Consider the following 23,050-nt stretch of genomic DNA (forward strand, 5'->3'; position numbering starts at 1 on the left):
AGGAGAAAGTAAAACAATATGAAATTCACAGTCATAACATTTTATTAAAAAAATATAGGTAACAATATTTTATTGTAATCTCTGATTATATAACAAAGTTCATGGTGTACAAAATATTTAAAACTTCTTCAATCTATTTACAAATATGAACAGAGTGTAAAGTAACGAGTGCAGTTCACTTGTCATTAATAAATAGTGAGTGAGTCCTCCAGCAGTTTGGATAAATCCTCTTCGGTTTGAGGCAGAGGCGTCATACTCAACAAACGTTTCTGAAAAACGACATAGACAATTAACATTATACAAAAAAAAAAACAATTAAATATATAACAGCAATCACCATTGGTTCTCAGATTCTCTGAATGAATTTGAAAGCAGACTATATTTCTGATTTAATTCTCAGAGTTAGTTCCAAAATTCTCTGAATCAGGTATGTCATAATGGCTATTGTTATTAGTAAATGTCAATTTAAGGAAAAAATAATCAAAACCTCTCAATAACACTATAAGTGACTTTATACGTGACTCAACATGAATTATATAGAAATGAGGTAAACACTTCTGAAATTAATTTCCATTTTATCAAATTAACACTTTAATGACACTGGTTAATGTATGTGGAGTAATTATTTAATTAATGCGAACAAGCCGCTATGTCCTGTTATTAAACAGGTTATTACGATTGTTTTCCCTTAAAATAAAGGAAAAAAAAAAAAAAAACGATTGTTTTCCTGTCTGATCTGTCCCCAAAAGAAAGAAGTGAAAAATCTATTGATGAAACATAACCAAACCGCATTGAGTAAGCAATGCTTTGTGTGAGTGCCTACCTCTGGGATGATAAAATTGCTGATGATTAAAAATATAAGAACACAAGGAAAATATAAATTACCTGTGGCAATGCTCCTTTGACCAAATCAGGAATATCATCACTGCTATATCCAAGAGTACTCAGTCCATTTTCAATCTTCATAGTGTCCATATACTTGAGGATGGTGTCAGCTAACACTTGGCCGGCATCGGCTTCCTTCGTATTGGAGACATCTGTGCCAAGAATACTGGCTGCTTCTAAGTGCTTGGCCGGGTCACTAGGTCCCGTGAATCGGAACACAGCGGGCGCCGTCATCACCACCGATAGCCCATGGGGGATGATTGGAGCAGAACTGTAGGGGGATAAGTAGGTATCAATTCATGTAAATGCTTTTTGAAAGAACCTACAGGCCTCTGCCTCGAATTTTGCGGGCAGCGGGGCGGCAGCGGCGGCGGCGGGGGAGCGGGGCGGGCAACGGATACCTGTTCTCGAAACTAGCGGGCAGATCGCGCGGCACTATAGCAGTGTAGTGTTGTGTTCTGTTGTGTTTGCTGTTCCATATGGGTGTCCTCTCAAAGATGGCCGAAATAATTAGCTCTTGCACGTCCGAACACATTTTGATACGTCACAAAAAAAATGTATAACACTATGCCTACAATGCAGATGCCCAACGCGGGCGGTCACCGCTTGACTGGAGCGCACCGCTCGTTGCCCGCCGCCGCGCCGCTCCCGCGCCGCTGTATTCGAGGGCCGGTCCATATGAATATACGCGTAAGATCCTGCCGCTCCCGCGCCGCCGCCGCTGCCGCCCCGCTGCCCGCAAAATTCGAGGCAGAGGCCTTACATTTGCTTTATTTATTTCCTGCAATAAGGTTTATTGTTGAATTTCAATCACCGTTATGCTTCTGAGATTCAAGAATAAAGAGGTGGTAGGTGATCGCGTTATCGTCCGTGCAATAAGATTTGGACCATTTCAATAGTGCAAACAGTTCGACTGGCTATTGTCCCGGCGCTGTATCAACACATTACTTTCCGCTCACAAAAGGCTATAACTGTAAACATCTGATTATTAAATCTTTTTAGTAACTGTTAAGGATCTTGTACCTACTCTGTGGGTCATGGGTACAGTTATTAAGCTACAGTGACCGTAAAAAGTGATTTGCGCAACTATAGATACGGCAATTAAAAATACTTACGGGAATTTAACAATGCAAATTCAAAGTGCATTGCGTCATAATGTTGAAAGACCTTAACCAGAAAATTGAACATTAATTAATATTGAATTCCACATCAAGAGAGACACTCCAAACATCCGAAATCAAGAGATAAATTAACAAATATCCTAATAAATAAAACAGTGGTTAACCGCAAACTGGAATCACCTGATGAATGAATTCGGCGTTAACTCTACAGGTAACCACAACTTTTAAATTATTTGTTCAATAACTTAATTGAGTGGCTACCGGGAAAACCTAGGTAAACCTGATAAATGATAATTATATTGTTGATCTAAATTCTAAATGATTCACGTACCCATAATCTTTGGGCACGAACGACTTGACGTTTCCAGCGATGGGGTAGGCGAGGCCATGGCATAGATGCACTCCAGCATTGCCGATGCCCACGCCAGCCATGGTGGCCGCGAGGTGCATGCAGGAACGCGCCTCCAAGTCATCTGGGTTGTATACCGAGCGAGCGAAGTATTTTTGCAAAGTCTGAGGAACCACACCTATAGGTAAGTTGATCATAATCGAAACACATAGTAAACCGCAAAAATATAGTGCAATTACCATACTTTGGTGAATGTTAATGGTTTTTGGTTTTACTTCAACTAGAACTGTTATCGTTTGATGAATCCAGGACCACACAAAAAAAAGAAAATTAAAGGAACTCCTAGATAAACAGGTCAGACACACCATGACGTGCAATGCAACTAGTTCGAGCAACTTCTTTTTCCATTCATGCAATCAAACACTACCTACTTATAATAATCTTCTGATACCGACGAAACCACAAGCGGACACAATGAATAATTTTGGGGGGCATCGATATATCTGTTTGATTGATCTTGCAACCATAATCAGGTATGCTTCAAGCAATACGTATGCAGATCTTGCTCATAAAGTTGGCTGCCTACATGCCAATGTCATCGTAAGCATGTGATGTAGGTAGGTACCACAAACTTGGTATGCTCATCAAATATGCAGTGGCATTGAATAAATAAATAAACTGTCAGACACCACAAATGAATAGCTAAGAAATCAAATCCTCTATTTGGTAACGTTTGTACCAGATCTATATAAGACGAGCGTTACGTCAATCGATTTAAGTATACGACTGAAACCGGTTTAGCTAATTATTACATCGCAGACCAACTCAGGGAAATATTCGATTTGTGAATCATTCTGATTTACCTTTCGGCAACTTTGCTTGCATTGTTTTATTAGTGGGTAATACCTCAGAAATACCATTGTATTTCTTAAATGGACAATTCCTTGGACATAAGGAAGGAAAAACTTTTAAATTATTATGTATTACCATAACTAAGTATTTACTTTTATGGTATAGATGGAAAATCTAGACTATCTGAATTCCAGTTAGTGACATAATGTCTCACTTGAGATACCTCTATCGGTTTTCCCGTACTACGTCATTGGCTAACGAAATCAAATGTAAGCTGAAGGAGGCATAGTGCATCGGCCATTTGCACCAAGAACTATCCTACATAAAGTAAGATCACTTAACACGTGTCAAAACTTTGTGAAGGGTGTCTAGGCTGACTTTAGCGCGCTCCTGCGATACTTTAGAGTCATAGTATCGCTGAAAACAATCACATTCAGTAACGGCTTAAAATCAGCTTTATAAATTTTCTTTTTTAGGGTTCCGTACCCAAAGGGTAAAACGGGACCCTATTGTTTTCGCTCCTCTGTCCGTCCGTCCGTCCGCCCGTCTGGCACCAGGCTGTATCTCATGAATCGTGATAGCTAGAGAGTTGAAATTTTCACAGATGATGTATTTCTGTTGCCGCTATAACATCAAATACTGAAAACTAGAAAAAAATACGTGATTTTTTGCTCATTTTTGCTCGATATCCATAAATATATATAGAATATTACTTTGGATGGTACGGAACCCTTCGTGCGCGAGTCCGACTCGCACTTGGCCGGTTTTTTTTTTTTAAGAATATATAGCATACAACAAGCTTACCTGTAAACAGAATCTGGCCCAAACATCAGATATAGGATTGCTGCCTTGGTAAGTCGGCCTGAGCGCCGGATTGGGCGGGGCGGGTCCTCTCTCACTGTATGGAACCGCCGTGAAACTCTCCAAAGCGTGGCAGAATATATCGAACCCAGAGTAGTTTGACACCTACAAAATGAGGAAAAATTGCGAGACTGGTTTCCAATCATATTTCTTAGAAAAATGTCAAGAAAACCTCCAGAATTTACAAACTTAAAACTTAACAAATAAGCAAATAAAACCTCTGGAAAAAATCCAATACAGTTTTTAGGTAAGGTTCTTTTTTTCATATTTAGAGGGTTCTTATAGCTCGCATAGATTTTGATCTTGCTTATTTACCTTCTCAGGCATGGTAAGTGTGTGCAGAGGATCGATCATGGCCAGCATCGGTCGCAGAGCGCTGTGTGAGATGCCAGTCTTGGCGTGGATCGACTCGTAGTCGAAGATACTGACGCCGGTCGTCTCGCTGCCTGTGCCGCTCGTCGTTGGAACTGATAAAAGTTTTTAATGTATTTGGCCTAGATATTCCCAAATTGCTTAATTGCACTTTAAAGTTCAGGCTGATGTTTAAAAATAAATGTAGATATATTTTATGTACCAGATAATGAATGCTAAGTACAGATAATTGTGCAAAAAATATTTTAAAATGCTAAAAATTGCATGAAATCTTAGAAGTATAGGTAGGTACTACTTGGATAATGCCTGCAGCAAACTGTCTTGTCAATGACAATCCAAAACTTGAACTCTTATGCTATCGTCGTTTAACTTAATTAGCTTACTCACTGGCTATCATTGGTTTCAATTGCACGTTCACAGGCTTTCCCTTGCCCACCGGTGCGTTAACATAGTCCAGGAAGTCAGCTTCGGGGTCTGACGCGTACAAATTGGCGGCTTTACACGTGTCCATCACGGAACCGCCGCCGACGGCCACGAAACTATCGAAGTCATTCTCCTTCGCAAATGCTATCGCTTCTTTAAAACTGTTGGAAATATAACAAATAAGGAAAACCATTGTTTGTGATCATTTGGAGATACCATGAAACAATGCAATTTAATCATGAACATGCTAGCTTACACAGCAGGCTTAATATGTCCTAATGTTTCAATTAAATACCACATTGTTTTGATCTGGGTGAATTACTGCTATTTGCAAAAAAGGTAGTTGAAAAACTTACCTTGTATCAGTAGGCTCAACTCGGACTTTATCAAAAACTTTATAATTGATTCCGTTTCTGGTGAGTGAGTCAAGTGTAGCTTTCACAGGTTTTAAGCTGACAACATTAGGGTCCGTCATTACGCAGACATTCTTTGAATTCATGTTAGCCAGGTCCTGACCAACTTCCCGGGTCACGCCAAGTCCATATCGAACAGTTGAGCATTTTATCTATGGAAACATATAAAAATTAAATTATGTTTCTTTAATAATATTCAAGCTTAATATTTGCTTATCCAACGAAAGGCAACTTTATTTTTTTTTAATATTGGTCTTCTTTGGAACGGTTAGTGTTGGAGCAATTAAGCCGAACAAGATATTGATACTTTACTTAAATTGAAAAAAAAAATAATGGCTGTTATATTTAATTTAGCAGTTAACGTCAAAAACAACCAAATGGGCAAAGGTCACTCAATAGTACAAAGTTTGTGTTTCATAATAATAAAAGATAACTGATTTCGATAAATAAATTGAAAAAGATAAGATACAGTCATCTTCGCTAACCTTTTTTACCACATAAAAAGTATCAAAAATTAAAGAAAAAAATAATAGGCATACTTCAAAAGCATAGTCTTTCTGTGGTGTAGCATTCGATACTTGAATGTTGCCTCGATTACCATGAGCTGGACACTGACATCTATAAAACAAGATTATAATGAAAACAAAACACTGTTATTATCTCATTACAAAATGTAAATAAAGAGAGTACTTACGACGCAACATTTATAGTCCTTAATAAATCAAAAACCCTCTTTCGATTGCCCATCATGTAAGTAACTGTTGTTCTTTCCGTCTGGGATAAAACTAAGTAGAAATATTTATTATGGACTTTTATCTCACTGCTTATCTTAGTGAATTATAACGTTTTACTTGTCACGTATATTGTCTACTTATATTTTTTACATGATTAAACCTGTCATTTTCAACGACTCTTGTTACGTAACTTTTGTGCTAGGTAGGTTATCGTTAACTTTGACCTATGAATATTTACCAATTTAAATCTACGTAATAATTTGCTTATTTGATAACAGGGGTATTTTGTAAACAAATAAAACTCCCGCAACGGGAGTGACAGATGTCAGCTGTCGGAGCTGTCATCTATAGTCCGTTTTTTAATCTCGTAGACTAAATTGACACTTGCAAAATGTCAAACTTTCTAATAATTTCGCTAGCTCTGTGGTGCAGTGTTGTACTTACCATACCGGTTCGTTGAATCGTAACTTTTTATCTATAATAGACGAATTTAATATTCATTCAAAGTTTTATATTTAAAATTCACGTACGTACACATGGCTGTACGATGTGCTACAAACTGCCAGGGATATCTGACCACGCAAAGCCATGCGTAATCATCAAGGATAAGCCCATTATTTCAGGATGACTTATTGTAAAAAGTTACGATTCAACGTTTCAACGCCCAATTCAACGCCCAATCTTCAATAAGGGTATTGAAGATTGGGCGACAAAAATTGTAGGCATAGGAACCGCCTAATAGCAAGTTTGGGTTCTGATCAAGTGAGGTAAATAAAATTCAAAATAGACATCCAAGTGATGTAATAATAAATTCATACAGATTTCGTTCACATAATACACAATAGAAAAAACTATTTCAACTACAACTCCGTAAAGAATAAAACATCTTACACGCTATTAGCATCATTTGGTTACATAACTTTCAATAAGTAACGTAGTGACAGGCTAAAATGGCATTAAAATATTTCATCACAATTAGATTTCACAATATATTAAATAAATACAATTCATATATAAGACGACAGAACATAAAACAGTATTCAGATTTCTTAAATAGTATATCCAAATAATTATATAAATTATAATTCTTTTACATATTTACGAACTAATAGGTAAAATATCTATTTACACGACTGTAGTGTTGCTATACTACATGCGAAATTCATTCATGGCAACAAGTAATGATCACATTTCATCAAAGATTTTCACAATAAAAAATCTTGGTACCTACTTTGTATGATGCGATTGAAACATGGGACTGTGCACACAAAGATATGATCACAAAATGATTTTAAATTCTATAATTATTGCTATTATATGGGTAATCAAATGTAACATATGCGTAGTTCGCTCACTGTTAGTAATACTAGTGTATGGCAACGCGCGCGGTATTTAGGTAACTATATCGTATATGGGTATTAGCAGTATCACTATTACTACCTATGACCTATGAATACAAGTGATCATTTAAGAACTTAATATACAGAAAATCTACGATTATAAATATGGGAATGTGTAGTTATGAGTACATGGTATCTGCTTGAACGCAACGAAGGGGAAATTAATAAGAATATAATTATTACATTTGTTTCATACATTAACATTTGTCGTCTTACAAACGTGAACTCCTATTGCTATTATTACGAATACTTTCGTCTATTAAAATGTGGAAATCGTTAAAATTTAACATGTAACAACAATTTTCAGTGTTCATCATCACTTGGGAGACCATAGGCGAACATTATATTCACGTATAGCAACTATAAATTTCTTTGGTCCATATTGAATAACTGGCAGCAGATGAATTAGCTTAAAAATACCGAATGGTTCGTTTGATTTGCAAACGATTCTACACACATAGTATAAATAAATTTTCGGGCCTATCGTCTCGCAGTAAGAACACGATATCTATAGACAGCATGCACCAACAATCTAAGACACCTCAATATCATCTACTAGAACAAACTAGACAACAAACAGTCACTGGTCCGATAGTTTGTCGCGGATATATACCTATCTCTTCACTACTCATCACAATTACATATTTGGCAAATCTAACTGAGCTGTAAACACATATCTATTGCTTCGTTTACGCGAGGCGAAATACTGGTGTTACGAAACTATCGTTTTACTTAGCTTACAAACGAGGGACAAGAATCTATAACTTAATATTCGTTGAGCTATGCATCAGTTTGTTAAAATATATCGACATGACAAGAATATAAATATTTTTCTACATAACGTCAGGATTTACAGTGATCCCTACAAAATAAAAAATATTTTAACTTTTTTATAAGTGTCACATCAAAGACACGAATAAAATATACATATAAGCCAAAATATCACATTATGACAAACTAAACGATACCACATTGAGTGGAAACTTTCACTGATAAGCAATCGTTCGAATATCTTATATTGTGATCTATAAACTAGCTTACAAAGTTATACTCTACATGAACGAGTAGAATTACTCAATTTACAACATCGATTTTTCACTTACTAAGAAATATTTCGGAATTATTTTAAAAGAGTGAGCACTTGACTTTGACTCTTTACATACAACACATACCAATCAATGTCCTCGATACTAGAAAAAGTCGATACATTTACAGAAGTTATTGAAACGTTTAACGAAAATTTAAGTAAAAAAATCCGCGTCAGGACGGACTGTCTACTGGCATAACTTACAATATTGGTGTTATAAATTCGTAGCAACGCTAAGCAGTAACTAACACGATATAGTGAAACTACCGTAACATCTCGACAATGACAGAACATGTGTACAGAGTTTATTATCCAAATGTGGAATGGTTAAAATGTTTGAGTATGAAAACTGTGTATAATATTTAACAATGAAGTACAACAACCCTTGTAAAGTGCGAATCTATTTTAAAGTTATAAATTAGATAATTTTATGCCGGAATACAAGGCTCTTTGTTGGTAATGGTACTTTTTTTCAAACAGTTCGCACTAGGGGTATAGCTATTAATTAGTATAATACTGAACAATCTATATTGGTGTTAACATCATAAAATGAACGAATCTTGCTTGTTGAGCAGCAATAACTTACATGTGTTTATTTATGCCGAATATTGAACTGTAATAGATAGTATATAAAATACTAGAATAAATAAGCTCGTAGCCGTCCAAACAAAAGCCAAGCTTTAGGCCAGATATTCAAAGTAAAATATTTATAGTTGAAATTCGCTTTTAAACTGGTGTTTATTTAGTAATTTTGAACACAATCCATTCAGTCATACCGTCGCTACAATCCAACCTTATATTAGCAGAATTTTTGGTTTCCATTTACATTAAAAGACGAATATACAATGCGATAAGAATTTTACATGTTCCGTAGAAACGGAGCTCAATGGATTTTTATACAATCTCCATACTGACTGGGACTTTTGAACTTGTCAGTTTTATGGCGTTGGGTTCAGCACGTTAGGCAGGAATACAAGCAATTTCAAGCTTGCACCGCTGCGGCTGCTGACCGATATACGTGGTGACTACCGATATTATATTGTAACACAGGTTTCTATGAACATGGGTGTTGCCCCATGCTCCGTGGCTGTCAAGGTCCCGTGTCTGCGGCGGCTTAGTCAGGCAGCATGTGCACGAAGGAGACGGGGAACATGCCGCGCCGCACGGTGCCCTCCACTTGTCCCTCCATCCAGTTGTCGTCTTCAGTACGTTCGTTGATGACGACGATGACCTCGCCCTCGCGGAATGATAACTCGTCCTCGTTGTCTGCCGAGCAGTCGTATAACGCCCGACACCTTCGCAGCCCTCCCATCTGAAATAATAGAAAATCACACATAGTACTACTACTAAGTTTGCTGTTTCTGATCAAATGATGTTTGGCGTTAGACCACTATCTGTTTTCTTTTTTTTTTAATATTATTCCCTGAATAAAAATAAAGTAAAAATCTCGCCTTATAAAGACTCCCAGGTTGTCGCTACCAAGAAACGAAGATTAGTAGGAAATTCCTTTGTCGATACCTATGTCGAAGATGAAGATATGTCAGCCCTATCGTAGTTAGTGTTATAACTTACCATAGTAATAGAAGCAGAAGGCGAGCGCGAGTGTACACTGGAGGTGTCGGACACGTCGAGCGAGCGACTGTCGCTGCGCCGCGACCGCTCGCGCGACCGCGTGCTGTCGCACGACAGCGCCGACTGCAGCCGGCTGTCGTCCAAGCACGAGTCCGTCATGTCGCACAACTCCAGCGACGAGTCTTGACTAGAACATTCCTGCAACATAGTGTATTGTTATTAGCATAAAGATCTTTACGATAGATGTAAAATCTATCAGCTAAGCTTCGATCAGAAATCCTAAGGGTTTTTTTTTCTAAATTATGCGCAAAATATGTGTTAAGTGCTTTGAAAAAATAAAATAAGCTCAGCGATTTTAATGTTTCAGTTAAGAAACTGTTAAATATATAGGCTTTTTTATTGAATAATAAAATATTTGAAATGCAGTGGTAATTTTCAAACATGACAATTTCGAAAGTTAATTTTCCACACTGGGAATTGGTTTCAAATATTAATGGGATAACAAAACACTATCAAATATTAGTTAAAATAATTTATAAGTGATTCTTTATAAATTAAACATCTAAGTATAATAGGTACTTCTATGTATTCTATGGAAGGTATGTCTAAAACGAAGGGTCTTATTTATTAAGATACAAAAAAGCTGAAAGCTGTTAGAATAACGACATGCAGTGAGGACAAAATTAAATTCCCATAAAGTATACAAAATTCGGTACAGACATTGTACTGTTGTGCATAGTTTATGGTGCAGGAACAGGGACCGATTGTCAAGAGTATTATTGCGCGAAGTATAACGATTCCTCAAATATACCAAAATAGAGAAATCGAAGCCGCGAACTAAACCCATAAGTTACACCGCATTACAAAATAGTGTAGGCCATATCAATAGACAGTGAAAATTTTTAATTAGATATATAACAACTAATTTTAAATAGCGTGCTCGATTTTGCGGACTGTGTGGGAAGTTATTCGTGGTTTTAGCACTGCAGTTTTTGGATTCGATCGGTGTTCTCTTGACAATAAAATTGAATTAAAACAATTATTAATAACAATGTAAGGGCGTAAATCAAACAAGGGTAAGCGAGTAAGTACACTAAGTTCTCTGTCGGACGTTCGTTACCCTTTTCAGTCTCGCTTTCACAGCCTTTTCCAGGTGCAATCTATTTTTCTTCTGTAGCAAAAACAAATGTTACCCTGTACTAGTTTGTATATTATGTTAGTCGCTGTCATTTTATGTATTTTCATTAGTATTTTTCACCTTTCCAATATCTTCATTATATTAGTAGCTAACGATGTATGTACAATTTTAATTCACTTTATAGTTAGGATTGTGTCACGATTTTAGATCTGATTTATTAATTTTAAGTTTGCATTAAGCATGTTTTGTTAAATAAAATTGATTGAAAATCGTGACACACTAAAAAAAACACTTTCTCACTGACACTCCCTTTGCTTATTAATTACACATGAGAGCGAGATACAACGCGTCAGTTTCAAATATTATGTAGGCAATCAACTTTAGTTTGTGAGAAATAACCCAGCACTTTTAGTGACCTTGTTGTTTTGTTTGTTTTTATAAATATGTATCAAAAAATTTCAACGCCAATTTAAAAGCCATAGGCATTACTTGAGAATTTTAGATGGACTCTTTCTAATTCAACATTAATTATTGAAGGAAATTTTTCCACTAAAGTTGACTGCCTACAAAACAACCCATTATAAAACCTTATCCCCAATAAATGGCAACAGTACTTAATGATCCAGTGATAATGTAGTTATTATATCGTAAGTTCGTACCTTTCGTGGCGGCGGCGTGGGCTCGTCGCGGTGATGAGCGCCGTTGTGAAGTGCGGCGGGAGGCGGCGTCGGCGGCGGCGCCACCGGACGGACCTTGTTTGATTGCGATGTGCTTATCACTGCGAAAGGAAGAATCATTTGAAGATATAAATAAAATAAAACTAATGAATAATTATACTATGCTGAAAACCGCATCAAAATCGATTCAGTCAAAACTGAGATAAATCGAGCACATTCGTACAGTTCAAACTGAAAACCTCATGTATTAAGTCGGTGACAAATAGTGCATACCATACAGGTTAATGTATGACAATGCATACTTAAAATTGAAAAATGTATGTGTAATTTAAATTACATGGCAATTTTTCATAAATGGTAAATCTTGTTTGATTTGCATGTAAAAATCGTAGTTTATTCGTTACGTTTAATTTTCTTATCACAGTTTTATGAAACTTATATCGTCATCGCATCGTTTCCGCCATTTGAGATATCAACAAATTATGATAACGTTGTAATCAATTCTGTTATTCAAGTTCACGATAAACGTTCACGTGCACTTGGGTAAATAAACTCAAATATTTGAGATGGGTGCGGCTACTAAATCACGTACTGAACCAATAATATAAATGTTAAGTTTGAGATAATACATGAAAGAGCACATAGTGGAGTATACATATAAGCGAGTATATAAGGGGAGTATGTAAACGAGTACATAGGGTGAATCTGTAAGGGAGTACCATTGGGTTACCGCCGGGACTGCGGGATTGTTCGAAAGAGTTACTTCGGCCCTGGTACATAAAAGGCCTGAACACGATGGATTTATAGTCAGTAAAAAAAAGATCCCGACGAATTGAGAACCTCCTCCTTTTTGGGAAGTCGGTTAAAAAGGCTGACACTCCCTCACCGCTGCTTTTTCGCTTTTTGTCATCGTTAAAAAAAATTACATGGGGTAAGTACATGAGGATGAGATATACATAGAGAGATAAATGAAATACATAAGGGAGTACTTAATCAAGTACATCAGGTAGTTTAAAGGTACGTACTCCAAGTACGTAAAAAGGAAAACGACTGTGAAAGTCACAAGTAAATTAGCGTTGTGGATGTCCACAGGCCAGCCATTAGCCACTAAGGTAGATCGTGCACTACATCACCATCATTATCATCCTCCTGCCCTTATCCCAATTTGATTGGGGTCGGCGCAGCATGTTTTCTCCTTCAATACTCTTCTATCTGCCGTCATCTCGCAAGTAACATTCTTTCTAACCATATCCACACAATCCATCCATCGTTTCTTATACGTAGGTCGGGCACCACGTAGTGTAGTACACTGCTTACCGTGCAGTGACCTGGCGCTGTCGGCGGAGGGCGAGGGCGTGGAGCGCGGGTGCGGCGCGGCCGGCAGCACGGCGGGCGGCAGCGGTGCTGCGCGCTTCTTCAAGCTGCCGATGTTATCTGAAGGAAAAACGAACATTAGCATAGAGCAGCTAGTGATTTCCAGTCTAACTGGATGCAGCTGAGTAACAGTGTTTTACATGGAGCGACTGCCTAATGCCTATTTGACCTACGCAACCCAGTTACCTGAGAAACCCGATAACTGCTGCGACGACTGCTGTGATTTATTACAATGTGTCAGCTCCATTCGGCAACATTCCCAGTCAACATCTTTGGGTAACAAAAAGGCAATTTCTTTTTGAAATCTTAAGCTATTAAAGTAAAACAGTAGACGTGTAACTCACAGACGTTGGGTTTCCTGGGCAGCGTGGTGGGCGTGGGCGGCGCGTGGTGCAGCGAGTCGCAGGTGGAGGAGCGCGAGCGCAGCACGGGCGAGTCGCCCGCGCCCGCGCCCAGCGTGGCGCCGCCCGCGTACGACGGCGGACGCGAGCGCGGACACTTCTTCTCCGGCGTTAAGCTGCCGTTTTGCTGGAATAATGTAGAAAATATAAGATTGGTCAAATTAAATAGAAATATCTTTTAAGTCATTTGTTAAACATAAAGCATCACAATATCTGTTACAGCCTTTTTATCGTCCCACTGCAGGGCACAGGCCTCCTCTTATACGGAGAAGGATTGAACTTTAATCACGACGCTTGCTCAATGTTGGTGATTTCAGACTTTATAGTCCAGATTTCCTCGAGATGTTTTCCATCACCTTTTTATCAGCCATTGGTGTCAAAGATATACTTAGAAAGTACATACAAGCGTTACAATATACAACAATTAAAAATGTTCATTTAATATCAAATTGTAATTTTTAAATGCTTACCCTTTCGTCTATGACAGTGTCATCATCTGAAAAATCTGTTGAGCCATCATCATGTGATAAGTTCCAGTCTATGTTTATATTTTCGAATATACTCTTCTCTCGTTTGTCGACGTTTTCCAACTGAAATAAGACTTACATTATTATTTGCATGTAAAGAGAAGATTCCAACAACTTTAAACATGATACATACCAATTCTAAACAGCCAAGATGTCGATACTGCCTCGCGATTTGCAAGGCGGTCCTGCCACTAGCATCCTTGATGGTCGAGTCGGCGCCAGCTTTGAGCAACAACTTCATAGGTTCAGTTCTGTCGGTGGCGGCACATAAGTGCAGTGCAGTCATGCCCTGAGAGTTGGGCTTGTCTAACAACTGAGAACCACCGTTTTGGACTAGAAAATCGACTATGTGTAAAGAGGAACCGTCGCCCAGTTCCCGCGATATCGCTAAGTGTAGCGATGTTTCGCCGAGATCCTGGAACAACAAAGATTGACATATTAGAATTTGTTTTGATATGTGATTCGAAACTAAATTGTAGTTAAACCTCTACGTCAAAAAATGTTGGACATCTTTCAAATGAGATCTATGCTCTCAACTTTGATTATATCGGGTGTATCGTTCACAATCACATTAAATGATATCGCATATACTTTATGATATTTATGGCGAATTGTAAAAAAATAACCAAATCCATTCAGTGGTTTAACCACAGGAGTCATTTTTCGTTTTTATAATTTACAACATCATGTGTAAAGCAGGGATAAAGTTAGGAGTATCGTATGTTTTGATCAGTTGACAGCTGTCAGTTTTCAAGGGAGAATTTCAGTTGTTTGTAATGACTGACTTTTATATGGTGTTCTAATTTTTGCACATTTTTATTCCATTTACTTTGTTTGAAAAAATCATTTTTTTATTTTTACGTATTTTTCTTTTATCTTTGTGTTAATCGACATATATTAACCAGTATATTAATGCGTTTATTTTAATGTAATTATGAACGACATACCCGATATATGCTCTCAACTATAGTTCGGCCATTCAGAGAATGCGTTCCTGACACGTCGCGATTGAACTGACGACGTAACTTTGCAATGGCGTTGCAGTTACGATAAAAATATTTTTGCTGGTTGTTTACCGTTTTAACAATTGAGGAGCATTAAAACAACATTATTATATCAATAATCAATGAATGTTATTACGTCGTCAGTTCAATCGCGACGTGTCAGGAACGCATTCTCTGAATGGCCGAACTATACTTTTGACATATTACCCCAAAAAAAATTGGGAGCAGGGTAGGAAAAAGATAATCAGTCCTAATCCATGTCTTACAGGCGTTCTGAAATTTCTATATATCTGTTGATTTGCTTACTAGAGATTGAATTTCGCCATCAGCCCCATTCAAGTAATATCAAATTCCTATCTCTTGTAAGCAAATCAACAGATAGATAGAATACTGGGAACGACCGTTAGGATAAAAAGTATGTCCCCAATTCTTACCGAGCCTGGTAGCGCGGCGGCTAGGTCAGCGCCCTCGGCGTAAGCCTGCAGCAAGTTCTGCAGATGTCCGTTGTTGACGGCGTGCTCCACCTCGGACAGGCGCTCGGCGGCGTCGCAGCACGTCTGCGCCGCAAACGTGCGGTACACGTACTTCTCGCGGATAAACCGGAGACGCTCCTCCCTAGAAATGGGTTATGTTTTTGTAATTTTGAAAATGTTCAAAGATTAAACATGGAAGAAAAAGCTTCACAAAGGACTGTGCTATGAACATGTTGTTTCTTTGGCAGAAGTTATTGTTTGGTGGATTTGTGTATAGTATTTAATAACTACCTTATGAGGATTAGGAGTAATTAAATACTAGTACCAGGAGTAATAACATGATACACAGCTATTTTTAAACAGTCAAATTAATCACTTTCTCACAGTCCGCAGAGTAAACCTGCAGAGTGGTCATTTGATAGGCAATTGTAAGTTTATGAAAATACTTTCTTGTTGTCATTAGGAAAACACTGGTACCCAGCTGCATCCAGTTAGACTGGAAGCTGATGTTGATGTTCTGAACTATCCAAAAAAATATGTATAAGCAACAAATCTTACATGGAACTCTCAGGCGTCAACTTCTCCCTTTCATCGAGCGTACTCTCCATGACTTCGTTGAACATCTGGTTGCCCATGTGCCGTGCCAGCAGCAGCTGTGACGTGCTGAGGCGGTCCAGCGTCAGGGACTGTATGCGCGATATGTGCACGCCCAGCTCCCGGTGCGAGCCCGAACACTCGATACATACTATGATGCCGAAGTTCGTTGATAACCACGTTGGGTCTGGAATGGAAGAATTTATATGTAAGCATACCTAATATTTTAATAAATATATTTTAACATGTTGGTCCCAAAATAAGCCTTTGGAGATTGAATCTCGTTTTCTGACACACAATTCGAACGAAAAATATGCGTATTAAAATTGACCGTGATTATTTTTTTATAATATAGGAATTGAAGGTTGCACTATCGAAATGGGAAGGAAGTCCTCTATCTATTCAATGTCAATTTGGTTAGGAAGCATCACTATCAGTATTATTATTCTAAAATTATATATCCATTTGGACTGGGGATAATGCTACGAGTAATAACTAATTCATACTAATTTAATTTACTGTGGTTTCAAATACATATAATATTAGCTATACCACAGCGTGGTCACATTCTGCATATTAAGTTATTGGCACAAGCCTATATTTGCTTAGTTTGTTATCCACATCGTTATATGGTAAAACAAATAAATTTTATCGTAGCTGGTCGACACTATTTACATATCTAAATAAGAATGACTGGCCGCATCGCCAAAATACTTGAGAATACTTATACGGTCTTAGCTGTTTATTTCACTTTTGGGAATTCCACCGCATATATTATGATTAAGAAATGCAATTGTTAACCCAATCGACTACAATTGCACACAGATCATCAAGGCTTTTTAATAAATACTGGAGACCCATTTTAACTAGGGAAGGTAAATACCTATATTGCTTCAGAATCTTATCCAGTTACCAATTCAGTAGCTACTCAAAAGCACACATACCATTAGTAGATCCGCAATCAGCACAGACTTGGTTCCCCGGCATGGCGCGTACGGCTCGTATGATCGACCGCTGCAAGTCCAGCAACGAGTGACCGGAGTCGTTGCTCTCGTCTGCCTGCTGGTGGAAGGCGCGGATCAGAGCACCCTCCTTACAGTTCACCAGCACAGACGTCCACGCTCGCTGTTCATTCTCGTCCTCAGCTTGGAAATGGTATGTTCGGTTGTCTGTAATCGCAAGGTGAAGTCTTTCTAGAAGGTCGGTTGGTATCAAATATTCACAGTCGTGTTTGTTCAACAGCTTATGATTATGCGTGGTTAACGATTGTAGTTACTAACTTGGTAAAGTTGTCCGCCTCTAATCAATTATCTAATCAACTTCTATCAAGTAAACAAGTTTCTAAGAAGCTAATAATAACATTATTCTCGAACAACTAACTTTTACCAAGTTTCAGTAATAATAATTGATACTCACATGAGACTAGATCAAATGCCCTTTTATCTTCAGCGGCTACTTTAATTTGGCATGTAAGGAGGTTGACCCTCGCTGGAGGTTTGTTCTCGTCTGCGTGGAAAATGTCCAGGAAGCCTTCAGCAGTGACTCGGCACCGTCGCTTCTGCCAAACGCGTCGCACCTTCCCTTCAGACTTTTTGAGCAAGTAGCCACTCCGGCTGACCCCGTGCTGTTTGTCGCCTTGCATCTGATGCAGAGAGTAGCCACCGACCGATGACACCACCTGCATAGGAATATACGCGAATTACATACTGGCATATAACCCTAAGGACGTTATTAGAATCTAAAGAAAACAGTACGAGTGAAACGTAGTCACTACAGAAATCTGGCAACTCATCGTGAATCTCAAAAGTCACACGAGCAGAAATAGTTCAAAATGTATTACCTCTCTGTCCTGAGGCGCAGCTGCTCGCAGCATGTTTCTGAGCTCTAACAACCTCCGTCGTTCGTCGTCTTGTTGTTGTCGGATCTTCTGCAGTTGTACACTTAAGTCTGCGACGTAAACGCCAAAGTGTTCAATCGTCTTCAGACCGTCTTGAAAATAATTCGTCTGTGCGTGATAATACTCCACCAAGTGTTGAAGCAACTCGATCCCCTTCTTCGTCTTTATTTCGTTGAACTTTATCAGGTACTGCAACAACAACACTCAGTGAACACAGCAGCTAATGCTTCCACAGACAGTCACAACAACGTTCAAAAATGGAATGGAGCCAGTTTGTTGGGCAGACTGACCGACGCCGAAAACATCGCGTGGGCACGAGCATGAGCATGCTTATTACTTCATCAGAGACCGTGTCTAATGGGACGCCAGACAGACACGAGCGGCACCCGGGACTGTGGAAACGCACCGATACTACTACGTGCCCTTCCGCGAGTTAAAATTACACTTGATGACGCACGCGCACGCGCATTCGCGATATAGTGGATCCAGATTTGTCTTGCAGAGTTGTGTAATAATAATAAAGCTCTTCGCGCGAACAGGCGACCTTGCACAACTTTCTTGGCTTGTCGCCGGCTTAACTTTTATCTTGCAGAAGGTTCTATAGTGACGAGCTTATTATATTCTTAAGCATAAAACTTTGCATCATTTAGTCGCAGACCTAGTTACAGTCCTTGTGGTGAGGTTTTTATGTGTTTATTATTGGTTAAGCGTTAACATGAGAGCTGAATGCGTGGGCAGTGGGTATGTTGTGGCCGAGGCGGTATTTGCACCGAGTGCGACGTGGAACAAAGCGAGGGTCAGCGCTTCGTCGGCCCTGCGCGGCGCAAGGCCGGTCGACGACCTGACGCGCGCCTCCGCGGTACCGCACCGACCCAACCACCACAGCCACAGGGCTTCTAGGTTTCTTTTTTTAGCACTTAACAAAGGGAGGACATATAGATTAATTGGTTATAAAGCAAACTGAAATAAATGTAATTTTTTGGTGTTGGCATGAAAAGTTACAGCTTTCTATGAGCCGCCATGCTAAAACGTGAACAGTATTGAGAGCTTAACGAGTCCTTAGCCCATCGTACATTTTTTGTCAAAAAGTCAGAGAACATCCTAACTACACTTTAGTTGGGTTGGGAGCGGAAGTTCCTGTTGTAGAACCAATGAAATAATTTCGGTCGACGACAAACGTTCCTTAGGTATACAAAACTGGACCTCTACGCCTTGTCCTCTACATTAAATAGACTAGCTGTTTTAATGGAGATATAAACAATTTAAGCTAACTGTCGTTTGCAATTACACAGATTACTTATTTATTAGCGTCGTCTGAAGCTTTCTAGAAAATCAATACACAAAGACACGATGTGTCCGACTATTTAGAATGCAAAGTCACGGTCGTGTCGGCGAACTTGTCCTGGCAAATAGAGAAGTGTAGTTAGAAATCAAAATTGAACATTTTTGTTGAATTTCTGAATAGATCTTATATTAATTCCAGTAGGTAGGTACTAAAACTGCAAAAGGAAAGTATATGTATACCTATGTACTGGCTAAGTTTTTCCTAAACCTTCGTGTGTTCTATTTCCAAAGAGTTTACTTTCGGCTCAGTTCGGGTAAACAAATAAAGGAAAAACTCTCAATAAAGTTCTCATTATTGGTATAACCTAAGTACCCCTACTCCTCGAAGTTTAGGATTCCTTTTCACAGGTCATTACTCTTGCAACATCTCAAACCAATGTTATCGAAACGCAAAAATCCAATGGTATGGAAAATAAACCTTAAAGAATCGGAGAGCTGTTTTGATTCTTGTTAAGAATACTGACTGGTATAAGAATTGCATTTCAGTCATTTTAGTGCTGCCAGCTGAGCGTAAATAGATATGCATTGTATCATATTTCCTCCGACAGTCTGTCCCCAAAGGCAAATATCTGTTCATATGTTTTGTGTCCCAACATTATTATTTAAACGCCAAAGTTTTGTATGATTCAGTTTTTTACTTTTTCACGCAAAAACCTCATACATCAGAATGATACTTAAGTAGGTGACGGAAGTAGTTTCCTTAAAATACACAAAAAGAGGAATATAATACAGTCATACATAAGAAGAGGACGAAGGTACTTTCACGAATAGTAAGTAACTAAGTATTGTAAATAAACGTGATGTAGAACGAACTGAAGTGTAGTGTATTGCACTCAATGACGTTTTAAATTCATAGAGTCTGAAGTTATTTACTAGCATAAAGTACGAAGCTACTAAATAAACCAGAATCTCCTCACTCCTGTGCAACTACGTGCCTCAGTGAACGAACAAACAAGAAGTTATATGAACACACAAAGTCTTCAGAAATAAATAACATTCATAGAATTTATAAGCATTCGCTTTCTAAAGTACTTGGCTCTTATTTCATCATTGAAAACAAATGCCAATGGTCCTTGATAGACTAGATAACGTTACCTCAATTGTTTTACTGTGGATTTCAATAGGCGATCTATCCTTTGTTTTGCAATAAGAGATTGAATTCTGACATAAGCTTTATATAAAATTTCAACCGCTAATCGAAAAACCACTTAGGGATAGGATATTAAAATCCGCAGTTAATGCCTAATTTCGTTGTTCTGTTGTTCTCGCCGTGATTTAGCAACTCGCCCGTGAACTCTGTCTGGTGCCATTTGGCAAGTTTGTCGCAGCTAAAGATATTTACCGAGACATTTGGCATTGCATTCAGCAGCGCAGAGAGACGCGTATGTTATGCAAGAGACGATTGGCACTCACTGTTTTATATCATAAAAGGGATTGTAAGGGACCGGATTTTGTTTTGCGACATATTATAAAGTTGACACAGCTACAGTCCATTCAAAAATGACTCTGACAGCAAATGATACTAATATATTTATCTATCTGCGTTAACAGGATAAAATTATTGCATTTATTGGTTTTAATTAAATAGCTTTACCAATAATCGCCTGCAGAGTGCAGTGAGAAAACTGTAAAATGTAACTATAACAATAGTAACGACTAATTCTCTTTTATTGCAAAGGCATTGGAGCTAAAGCTATTAAGAAATCACGCACAGAAACAACAATGAAGTTAAAATATCAACTTTAACTTGTTAATTATGTACTTATGTACTTGATTTCCGCAAAAAGTTTTGATCAAATAATCAATTGCTGCTTCCGAGTGCACTATTACGAAGCAACCCAATTGTAAATACACCACCATAAATATATTGACTGACTATCTCTTCTATGCGGCGTAATAACAAATTCGATAGCGTTAGTAAAATGACACATTCTATATCAACTAGAGTTAGGATGTGCTTCTGAATTGGACATTCGGAAAATTCCATTTTCAGTGATCGATCGCCAGCTTGGAAGTATATGCTAATGGCGAATATTATCATCTTATCGAGAACAGTAGCAAATAACTACAAACACCAATCCTATGTATAAACTAAAACACAATTACGTACAATTCAATATTCTGGATAATTAAATAGCATTGACATGAAGACTAGAAACTCTTCAAAATACCTATAATAATTAATAAAGTATTCAAGCAGACACCCACAGTACCATGCTGTATGAAAAAAAAGTCTTTGGAAGACGTTGTACCCTAACATGGATGTGGCATGTTTCTTCAATACTCATTGTCTTAAACAAAAGTAAATAAAACAAAGAGCTAAATGTATAAAAATTGGCACAATACCGCCCACCAAGTTGTTAAGTTGAACAATAGAATCCGATTCCAATTTTATTATTTATGTGAACAATAGAGTCAGAAATTTTGGCAACGTACGTTTAATATAACTGTAAAGCAGTGTCATTGCCAATGGACATACGACCTTTGTCAGCCACAGGTTATGCGCATAACGGCACTAGTGGTGTCCACATTGCTACTATTGCTACAGCTATTGTACGGAGGCAGTAACGCTGCGTAGGTAAATAGCTGTCACGGACAGATATATTGTTACATACGCATTGTTAATTGCATTCTGGGACACAAGGCTTGCACATGATGCGGCTGCGACAGTTATTCTTTCGGTCATTACTCCTGGTTGCACGCGAACAAAGCCTACTTGTCCTTACCACAACTAAGCTTAGCATTTATCTCGCACTTTGGTTGGTAAGGCTACTTCCACAATTTATTAGCGTTACCTTTTATCTATTCTCTACAGAGTAGATTTGACTATCGAGAAAGTGCAGGAGCTTGTAAAAATATTACGTACATATCCCTCGTTAAAAGCTTTGATAAAGTAGGTCAAATCAATAAGCTATTGAAACATTTTCATTACGTTGTTATAACATCAAAGGCAGTGCTTGCGCGGCAATACAATATATCACCAATAAGTGCACGTGTGAGTGACACGCTCATTAACAGCTGTCACGCGATCTGTTCCATTAATTAACGTTGTATTTGTAACTGCGGACCCGACGAGAGTAATGCGTAAAGTATGTTGGACAAGGGTTATGTCGGTCATTCACACAGTTAACAGAGTACCAGTGTCAACAGCAACATCCTGTCAATATCACGGAGGATCTCGTTGGCCAATTCATTACATTCCATAAATCTATCATGTACGGCAAATGTTGATATAAGTGAACCTGTTTAACGAAATATTATGTAAGGCTCATAAATTGTAGAACATATATCCCGTTCATCGTTTGTCTAACAAAGTACAGCCATTTGTTATACGCCGTTGGCCCCAGAGCGATCATTTACAAAGTGTAATGAGAAGGCGTTGGTATACAGCACGGTATAAGTATAAATGACTTATTAAACTGGTAAGCGACCAACAGGTCCTGCCCGCGGGGCGTGTGAAATGAAGCCACAAATTGCCCACCACCAATTATTAATTATCCACCTTTTGGCTAAGCTGGGCTACCGGCCAAATGTCAGTCGGTGTCAGGCACA

At 38.3% G+C, this 23,050-nt stretch overlaps 2 protein-coding genes across 4 annotated transcripts in view; both read right to left on the reverse strand.

Moving 5' to 3' along the window:
- Nucleotides 1-24: 24 nt before the first annotated feature.
- LOC124632805 (probable hydroxyacid-oxoacid transhydrogenase, mitochondrial) lies at nt 25-6,315 on the reverse strand. Its single transcript, XM_047167776.1, has 9 exons — nt 5,971-6,315; nt 5,816-5,894; nt 5,220-5,428; nt 4,828-5,024; nt 4,384-4,535; nt 4,012-4,173; nt 2,338-2,519; nt 886-1,156; nt 25-269 (listed from the first exon to the last, which is right to left on the reverse strand). Exons 1-9 carry the CDS (start codon nt 6,024-6,026, stop codon nt 186-188), a joined length of 1,392 nt encoding a protein of 463 aa, XP_047023732.1. The 5' UTR covers nt 6,027-6,315; the 3' UTR covers nt 25-185.
- Nucleotides 6,316-6,794: 479 nt separating this feature from the next.
- LOC124631369 (arfGAP with SH3 domain, ANK repeat and PH domain-containing protein) overlaps nt 6,795-23,050 on the reverse strand; it is a 56,151-nt gene continuing 39,895 nt past the window's right edge. For 2 of the 3 annotated variants that reach the window (XM_047165811.1, XM_047165972.1), the window contains exons 5-17: nt 18,098-18,343; nt 17,674-17,935; nt 17,202-17,426; nt 16,222-16,444; nt 15,625-15,805; nt 14,320-14,601; nt 14,130-14,249; nt 13,603-13,786; nt 13,202-13,318; nt 11,867-11,985; nt 11,190-11,240; nt 10,070-10,267; nt 6,795-9,809 (exon numbers count right to left, since the gene is read on the reverse strand). In XM_047165811.1, coding sequence (XP_047021767.1) covers nt 9,612-9,809; nt 10,070-10,267; nt 11,190-11,240; nt 11,867-11,985; nt 13,202-13,318; nt 13,603-13,786; nt 14,130-14,249; nt 14,320-14,601; nt 15,625-15,805; nt 16,222-16,444; nt 17,202-17,426; nt 17,674-17,935; nt 18,098-18,343 — 2,406 coding nt within the window. In that variant the 3' untranslated portion in view covers nt 6,795-9,611. The remainder of the gene's footprint in view (nt 9,810-10,069; nt 10,268-11,189; nt 11,241-11,866; nt 11,986-13,201; nt 13,319-13,602; nt 13,787-14,129; nt 14,250-14,319; nt 14,602-15,624; nt 15,806-16,221; nt 16,445-17,201; nt 17,427-17,673; nt 17,936-18,097; nt 18,344-23,050) is intronic. The other variant, XM_047165893.1, reaches the window with a different exon arrangement.

The sequence above is a fragment of the Helicoverpa zea genome, chromosome 1, assembly GCF_022581195.2.
Source record: "Helicoverpa zea isolate HzStark_Cry1AcR chromosome 1, ilHelZeax1.1, whole genome shotgun sequence".
Lineage (NCBI taxonomy): Eukaryota > Metazoa > Arthropoda > Insecta > Lepidoptera > Noctuidae > Helicoverpa > Helicoverpa zea.